General features: G+C 34.9%; 1 protein-coding gene across 1 annotated transcript; it reads left to right on the top strand.

The window, feature by feature from the left end:
• The first annotated feature begins 621 nt into the window (after positions 1 to 621).
• LOC120075660 (pyruvate dehydrogenase E1 component subunit alpha-1, mitochondrial-like) lies at positions 622 to 6,795 on the top strand. The gene is made up of 8 exons (XM_039029254.1): positions 622 to 1,439; positions 1,553 to 1,632; positions 3,753 to 3,830; positions 4,126 to 4,221; positions 4,342 to 4,413; positions 4,613 to 4,666; positions 4,824 to 4,889; positions 6,408 to 6,795. Exons 1-8 carry the CDS (start codon positions 737 to 739, stop codon positions 6,450 to 6,452), a joined length of 1,194 nt encoding a protein of 397 aa, XP_038885182.1. The 5' UTR covers positions 622 to 736; the 3' UTR covers positions 6,453 to 6,795.
• Positions 6,796 to 9,035: the final 2,240 nt, after the last annotated feature.

Below are 9,035 nucleotides of genomic sequence, written 5' to 3'. Positions count from 1 at the left end.
AATTGATCTCAAAATGAGATATCAACTTTAAGATCAGAAATTTGATTTTCCCACTTTATATATTACATAAAAAAAATAATTTTATATCAAAAGATCGATTAACTCTTTTTTAAATAAACTCAAAAGTGAAAGTTTATAGATTTAATTAAACAGAAAACTAAAATTTCGCAAACTTTAAAAACTATTTAAACTAGAATGTATTATCATAAATCTGAAATTTATTTTTAAAATACAAAAGATAAATGGTAATCACTATCAAACAGCCTCTTGGGGGACTATTCCAAAATCTGAAGGGATGTTCCATGAATTAATAAAGGTTCTAAATTCATCCACGATCATTTATGAATTTAATCAAAGGTATAAATGGATTTAATTACAAAAGTTTAAAATTTAAATTCATTAAACTATTTAATTTTGATTCATTTATGAATTTAATCAAAGGTATAAATGGATTTAATTACAAAAGTTTAAAATTTAAATTCATTAAACTATTTAATTTTGATTGATACACCAAAAGTTTAGGGTGGAAATTTTCCAAAATTTAATTATGTAATAATAATAATAAAGTCTTTCGGAAAGAAAAAAAAGGAATAATAAACTGAAAAGAATAAAAGAAATAAATAGAAGAAGAAGAAGAAGAAGAATCATACGCAGCCTTCACCTACCGTCCCCGTCTGTGGACCATTTCTCAAATCTCAAACTCTCAACAAACCTTCCTTCTGATCTCGCGGTTCACATGGCTCTCTCTCACGCAGTTTCCCGATCCAATCTCCTCAAGCCGCTCGTCTCCGGTTTCTCATACTCCTCCTCACTCCGCCGTTCGATCTCCTCGGCTGCCGATGACTCTGCCACGCTCACCGTCGAGACTTCCGTCCCCTTCACGGCCCACAACTGCGATGAACCCTCGCGTTCTGTCGAGACTAGTCCCAAAGAGCTGCTCGGATTCTTCCGCGATATGGCGCTGATGCGCCGGATGGAAATCGCCGCTGACTCTCTCTACAAGGCTAAGTTGATCCGCGGTTTTTGTCATCTCTACGATGGTCAGGAAGCCGTCGCTGTGGGAATGGAGGCTGCGATTACGAAGAAGGATGCCATTATTACTGCTTATCGGGATCACTGTACCTTCCTTGGTCGTGGAGGAACGCTCCTGGAGGTTTTCTCGGAGTTAATGGGCCGCCAGGCTGGCTGCTCCAGGGGTAAAGGTGGTTCTATGCATTTTTATAAGAAGGACGCTGGCTTCTATGGCGGCCATGGTATTGTTGGGGCTCAGGTTCCTCTTGGATGTGGAGTGGCCTTTGCGCAGAAGTACTCCAAGGATGAGACTGTTACTTTTGCTCTTTATGGCGATGGCGCGGCGAATCAGGGTCAATTATTCGAAGCGCTTAATATCTCCGCGCTTTGGGATCTGCCTGCCATTCTTGTCTGCGAAAACAACCATTGTAAGAATTGAGTGAAAAATTCAACCTCAAATTGGACACTGAAATTCTATATGCTTTATATATTTGTCACAATCTCGTTTGAATTAGTTTGACTGTGGTTGTGGTTTTGTTAGATGGTATGGGAACTGCTGAATGGAGAGCAGCGAAGAGTCCAGCTTATTATAAACGTGGAGACTACGTTCCTGGACTGAAAGTGAGGCTTCTCGATCCCCATTTTTTAATTGTTGAATATTTATTGTTGATGCTGGTTTCCTCAATTTGTTCTCTCTCGTCCTATCTTTCGCTTCTTGAAGAAATATTGTAGTAGTTTGTTTGATACAGCTGAAATAGAAATGATTTCAGATCCCCATAGAAATCACCATGCCTCTCCCATGCCTGAGAAGCATAGCCTCCATATATATAACCTTCTTTATCCTTCACTATCAGCAGTGTCGGTCCTCCATCGTTTCTGCAAAATGATTTAATCCACCTCCCTTGTGGTTTCAGTTGCAGTCGCCAACAAATACAGATAAGGAAAGTCACAAGCCTAATGAGGAAGTCCCAATCTTGTTTTGGAAAAGCTTGATTGATCAATAAGACCCAGTTTAAGTGTCGATCAAAATTACTAACCTGATCGATCAAATAATCTATTTTACATATTTTACATATCCTGAAAGTATGTATTTCTGTTGCCTTGGAGATCCACTAAATCAAAAAGTCTAAGCTAATAGATATCATCCCTACGAAATTTCTTTGGGCAAGTAATAGACAGAGTCACACACAACAACATGATGACCATGAACATGAAGTTCAAAGTTACTTTACGTTCTAGGCTAGTTTATCTTTCACATGATTTACTCCAAAGACTTCTGTGCTGTCTCTTTGGTCCACTTTGTTCGTAATGTTGTTGGCAAGACTTTGCGGTTGGGGTTTTGTCAGTGTGTTACAACCCCAATTCCCCCTCTGTGACTTAATGTTACTTCTATGGTTGTAGTATTAACATGTTTCTGCCTAGTTGAAAAGAAATTCCAAATGACGAGGTAAAAAAAGGTCATCCTTATTGGAATTGCAATTAAAAGAGTTGTCAATCTGTGTTAGCTAAGGCCTGGAGTCTCTGAGTAACTGCACGCTGCACCTAGAGGTTTCTTATTTAAATCCTCAAGTAAGTTTAATGAGAAAACCCTCAATGTCTCTAGAGTCTGGACCTTGGGGTGGGCGTGCACTTTTTTAAATGAAAAAAGTTGTTTATCATGTCAATGGAAACTTGAGCCAACTTGAATATAATATAGCTCAACGGTTACGGCATTTCTACTCCCTAAAAACAGTCATAATATTCTTTAAAAAATCACGTCAATGAAAACTTGAAGGCATAGTTGAGAAACTTAGGAAATGGATCAGCTTAGCACTACTATTGTTTCATTTTCTAATGTTTTATTTTTTATCTGAGTAGTTATTGTTAAATACTAACTTGTACATTTGGACATTTAGATAATTTCAAGGACAGAGTAAATATCTTTTCCACAGTAGTGTGTTGTATGGTGAAGAGAAAGCGAACATTGTCGAATATTGAGGATATTACCTTAATTTTATGCTTTTAAGGCAACTTTTGTGTCATATATATCACACGCTCACAAACACGGAACAGTGTGATGGGTAGTTTCTTTGAGGCACTGTGTGAGGCAGGAGCCATCACTCGTGCTGGACCCACTCATGATAAGTGTCTTCACCTAAACATTGCCTACGAGATGTCTTTTGCAGGTTATTGAAGAGGTTCAACCTACAGTTTCTTTTAACATATTTGACTAAAATATCTTCTAAGTGATTAATCTCTTAATCCGAGCAAGGTGCCAATACTTCACAGGATTGTGTGAATAAACAAATACCACCTTCCCTGCTGCTGCTGTTGATGCTTTCATTGAAGTTTCTCGTTACTATCCTTTCTTTTTGTATTGCATTCTATTTTAGTATCATGGACCTGGTTATTGCTTTCATAAACTAGTACCCTCCTTGTGCTGCTGTTGTAGATGCTTTTATCAGAGTTTCTTGTTACTATTTTTTGTTTTGTTATTGCTTTCTATGTTCATATCATGATTATTTTTATGGACCTTCTTTTGAATATCACAAACTGGATTCATTCTGATATTTTTATTAAAAATCCTGTTACTAAATCTGTAGGTTTTTTTTGAAAGATTGAGGATCCTCAAACGATACCCTCCAATGTCTCATATATCGTTTATTTGTGGCAGCTTTTTTGGATGTTGTTTCCTTGCTTTCTTGAGTTCCCAGGAAAAAAAGGGAAAGAAAGGAACTTACGATCATAATTTTGGGTTACAGGTGGATGGTATGGATGCTTTAGCTGTCAAACAGGCTTGCATGTTTGCAAAGGAGCATGCTTTGAAGAATGGACCAATTGTGAGTTCTCTGTAGTAACTATATCATTGTTGCTAAGGAATGTGTTTTGAAGAATGGACTAAGTTTTGCTAAGGAACGCGTTTTAAACAAGGGACCTTGGTAATTGGTACACGATGGTTTTGTCTCGTTGGGAGGGTTCTCTCCACTCCCAGTCCCTAGGCTGTTGTTCTTTCCGTCTTTGAATGTATATTCTTGTTTCTTAAAAAAAGAACTAATAAATAAAATTGGCACATGATGGTTCCCCTCTGGTAAATGTAAATATATTTATGTTATTTCCTTTTTTTTTTTTTTTCAGATTCTCGAAATGGACACATATAGGTATCATGGTCACTCTATGTCTGATCCAGGTAGCACATACCGAACACGTGATGAGATCTCTGGTGTTAGACAGGTTTACTACTTTCTGGATATTTAATCATTTTCTAAATAACATTTCACAATATATATATATATTTTTTTTTCTAGAACTAGATTCTGAGTTTTGAATGTTTTCTTTATGATATATTACCAGGAACGTGATCCCATTGAAAGAATAAGAAAACTAGTATTATCCTATGATCTGGCCACTGAAAAGGAGCTAAAGGTATATTGTTGAACTTGGATTTGGATGCTAACTATTGTAGTTTGTAATTTGAAATATATTGGTTGTTCACTAAGTTACTTAACATGTTGTCACTTGGACTAATCACATGCTTCACATGCATGCATCATGTTCAGTGGATTGATCTGCTAGACCATGTTCTTTGAACTTTTCTGATAAATGTTTCTTTCTTGTTCATTAGGATATTGAGAAGGAAGTCAGAAAAGAAGTCGATGATGCTATTGCTCAAGCCAAGGTAAGTAGCATGTTGTTAAATAAGTTAATAGTTCACCATGTTTGTGCATGCCCAAATTTATTGAATACATTCATTTATGAACCAATCTCTAGGAAACATTTTGCATCGTCTTAGAGAGAAGATATAAATGATAATTGTTGCTTATGCCTTGTTTTAGGAAAATCCATTGCCAGATCCTTCTGAACTCTTCACAAATGTGTATGTGAAAGGTTTTGGAACTGAGGTATTTGTCATTTCCTTTCACTCAACTGTTTCTTTACAAATTTGAAGTGAACTTGAGCACGAATGCTAAATCAGACCAAAATTATGAAATTCACGCTTGAAATGGAATGATGGCTAATCTCTTTTTTTTTTTGGAAGGCTGAGAAATATCATTCTTTCTTCTTAACATGGCTCTTTATTCTATAGCAAAAGCAATAGCAGTAAGAATAGTGTGCTAAATGCTAAATTGCCAAAAGAAATATCATTCTTTTATTGTATGTTATTTCGTTTCTTTATCATTGTTCACCCACTTGATTCAATTATGCCGATCATCATGTGCTGTTTCCCAAGGGTGATCATTGGTTGGTTGGGTCAACTTTGGGATCAAACCAACATCGACCACCGACATGTTGGTTTTTGCTCGATCATTGGTCATCGGTTTTGGGTTGAGTATGGAATCGACCTACCCTACTGAAGAACACACAAAAAAAACACAAAATGGTCTACTTCAGTCGGTTTTGAGAGTTCACTAGAGCTACCTGGGTTGCTGGGAGTTTGCTAGAGAATTTTGATTAAAAGAAAATGTCTGAAGAGAGGGATAATATGAAAAAAGAAAAGAAGATGAGAAAGAGAAAGAAATAGTGGTCTACCGTGGGATTGTTAAATTACCAATTGACCCAAAAGCTTAAGTTGATAGGTCAAACCTAATTATATCAATACTTCAACACTCTCCCTCACTTGTGGACTAATTTATAGAATGCCTAACAAATAGAAATCAATATTAAATAGGAACGGACACTATAGGAGATCAAACACAAGATTTCCAATCAACCCAAAACCTTGACAATGTAGTTTGTGGTGGTGGTGGCATTGGATCACTCTAGTGGAGGATACTTTTTTTTAGTGCAAGTCGGGGTTGCGTAATTTGAATCACGAACCTCCTAGTCTTCCGCACATACTGATGCCAATTGAGCTAAGCTCATTTTGGTGGGGGATAAATTGAAAAACAGAAGAGCAAGAAAGAAGAGAAGATGGGGATGAAAAGTGAGAAAAATGAGAGAGAGTGAAGGTGATTTGGAAAAATAAAATAATAAAAAAATTATTTTGTTGAATAGGTAGTCATTACCTAAAGCTAAAACAATGCTTGGTTCAAGATCCATCCATTGGTACCTGACTGACCGACTGACTAGAACCCCAACCAACATATATATTAAACCGACCAACTGAAGTTGGTTCGGTCGGCTTGGTTTTTTAATCTTCTTTGCTCACCCTACAGTGTTTTGTACCCTCTCTTACCTCATATTGCCTTGGAGGATCGTTTTGTTTTGTGCCAATTGGCTTTGAGGGAAAATCATGGTTGAAAGTCCCTTACTATATCGGACGGAGGGTACCTTTGGAAGTCCCTTTAGAAGTTTTCTTGATTTTCATAGCATCTGCATGGAAAGCTTTGTGTTCATCTGTTGATAAAAAATAACCTCTATAGTTTGAAGTGAGTTTTGTAGTTCTGGTTGGTCTTACCACCTTATATTTTCCGTTGCAGTCATATGGAGCAGATAGGAAAGAATTGAGAGCTGTGCTTCCATGATTTTATTTACATTAAAGTGTTTGAGAGCTCTGCTTGGGACCTCCACACTCCACCAAAACCCATCAGTTGCAAAAATAATAATTAGGAGGTTCGATTGAAGTTTTTTTTTTTCTTTTTTCTTTTTTTCCTTCACGGCTATCTATTTGGTAACCCTCTAATTTTTACGTAGATTAGTGAATATATTTTGTTTTCCCTTCATTAATGGGAAATATTTCAGTGATTTCGCCTTGGAATATTTAACCCAAAATGTTGGTATATTCATTTGTAACTGTGAAATATGCTTCTTTTGCCTCTTGCATGAATCTTCACAATAAAGAGGGAGATCTTATGGGTTCAATACATATTTATAGTACCCTAAAGTTGGATTCCTAGATGCTTGGCAGAAAATTAATATTGGGTTTGGTTGGGGTTGATTTGTTCAAAAGTGTTAGTAACTGAATATGAATAATTTGATTATGTCGCTTTAAACCGTTCATGTTGCTTACATTTTTTTTTTTTTTTTAAATTTTAGTCATAGTAGCAACAAAAAGAAAACATAATTAAACTCGAGAAATAAGACTTGCTACACTACTTGTGGACCTCATGAACCAGGGTGGATGGTCTTCCAACCAAGGTATGTGTAGACATATTAGAAGACATTTCGATAAAACTCAGAATAAAATCTTGTCGATGCTTATCATGGAGAGCATCAACAAGGTTGAAATGATTTCTTTTTTAGTACAACTATGGAGATGGGGATCTAACCTCCAACTTTTAGGGAAGAATGTCATGTCAATTATTATCAAGACGGTTGTGTTGAGTAATAAACTTGATTAGGTTTCTGCACTTGTTGCCAAAATTTATATCATTTCAAAACAAACTGTGGTGTGAGTTTGACAGAAGGCAATAGGTCTAGTGACTTTTTCATTTTAATATCAATATTTATATTCTTTGTACAATTATAGTGGGGTGGAGGATTGAACATTAACATTTAAGATGGCAAATAGTATCTTATACTCTTAAGTTTTGCTGTCTTTAGAGATGAGAAAGGATTAAAAGAATGCGATACTTATGTTGTCGAATTAATAGGCATACAAGGGGTAACTTTTTTTTTCTAAAAAATGTACCAAAAGATATGATGAACAAATAGATTAGTTTTCCTTATTCTATTATTGAAAAAATTTAGAGTTGATTTCTTTTACCTCAACTGAATTTTGCAATGTCAAATTGAATGTGGAATAGTCTTATCAAAGCTAAGAGGTCACGAGTTCAATTCATGGTAGGCTACTTAGATAGGATTTAAGGTCCTACGAGTTTTTTACTATCTATCTAGGATTTAATAGTCTACAAGTTTCTTTGACATCCAAATATTGTAAGGTTAGGTGAGACAAAGGTTAGGTGGGTTGTCTCGTGAGATTAATCGAGATGCGGGTAAGTTGGTCGATATAAAAAAATTATTAAAAAAAAAAGCCCTATCAAAGGTCACAAGCCTCATAAAAATCAGTTATAATGCCGTTTTTATGTGAAATTTTAGTTTCTGTTTTGGCAATAATAAAATTACATAATAATACATCTGCTTTGCAATTTATTGAACACAAAAATACTTTATTTAACCTTTTGAGCTGAAATTTGTGCAACAATTCAAACTTAAGGCAATGATTGCAATTCGTATTTATGTTTAAAATATAATATGATGTAACAAGGAAAATTGATATTCAAGTTAGGATAAACGTGATTTATTTCCCTCTTTATTGTACTATTCTTATTGTTTATCGTTTTTAATACTTTTTAGGTTAAATTACAAAATGACTTTTATTTAAAAAATACCCTTATACTACATTTGAAGTGAATAATAGTTCGAATGTTGAATAAAATTTGAGATTTGAAATGACGTAGTATTGATTTGGAATGAAAATTTTGACTCATACCGTACTACATTCATTTGATGTCTCATTTTTTATTTGCCATTTTGAATCTGGGCAAAACTTCTTAAAGAAGAGGCTTGCGTTTTATTTGAGGGAGTTGACCAAAAATAGAAAGAAAAAAAAAACTTGCATTTGATGCATGGAAGCATGCAAAATTTCTTACCAGAATTACATTTTGAATAGACTAGACAATATATTTTACAATGTGTATAGTAGTGTCGATTCAATAAAGAATCTTAAGAATTTAGTGGAGATAAAAATATAATGTAAATGTTACTGGTTCAGAGAAATTCGTAGTTCGTAACTTCTAGACTACAAGAAGGTAGATTTCATAATGATGATCAGTCAAATTTAAGTAATTCAAATAATTCTTCATGATTTATATATGTTGAGAATACATTTTCGAGTGGATCTTTTTAGGTAGCCAATAATAACATAAAAAATTGCAACCTTCATGGAACTATCTCAACTATAAGCATAGAGAGATAAAGCTCGAAGAATTTTCAGATCGTCTTGGATTTGAAAAGAGAACAAAAATGTCCTATAAATGTTGAAAGCTAAACCCTCAAGCAATAAGAAAAGAAAAATTTTATGGCGTGGGTTTAAGTCAAAAGACAACAAAATACAAGAAAATTCAATAGCAAGTGTTTTAATTGCAACAAAATGAAATATCATTCTA

Source organism: Benincasa hispida, chromosome 4 (assembly GCF_009727055.1).
Source record: "Benincasa hispida cultivar B227 chromosome 4, ASM972705v1, whole genome shotgun sequence".
NCBI lineage: Eukaryota > Viridiplantae > Streptophyta > Magnoliopsida > Cucurbitales > Cucurbitaceae > Benincasa > Benincasa hispida.
This window is presented reverse-complemented; position numbering and strand designations above follow the sequence as displayed.

Bases quoted from the DNA above. Each gene is read 5' to 3' on its own strand.
- LOC120075660 (XM_039029254.1), top strand. From the start codon at position 737: ATGGCTCTCTCTCACGCAGTTTCCCGATCCAATCTCCTCAAGCCGCTC. The intron at 1,633-3,752 runs GTGAGGCTTCTC...TTTGGGTTACAG, and splicing joins ACTACGTTCCTGGACTGAAA to GTGGATGGTATGGATGCTTT. The intron at 3,831-4,125 runs GTGAGTTCTCTG...TTTTTTTTTCAG, and splicing joins CTTTGAAGAATGGACCAATT to ATTCTCGAAATGGACACATA.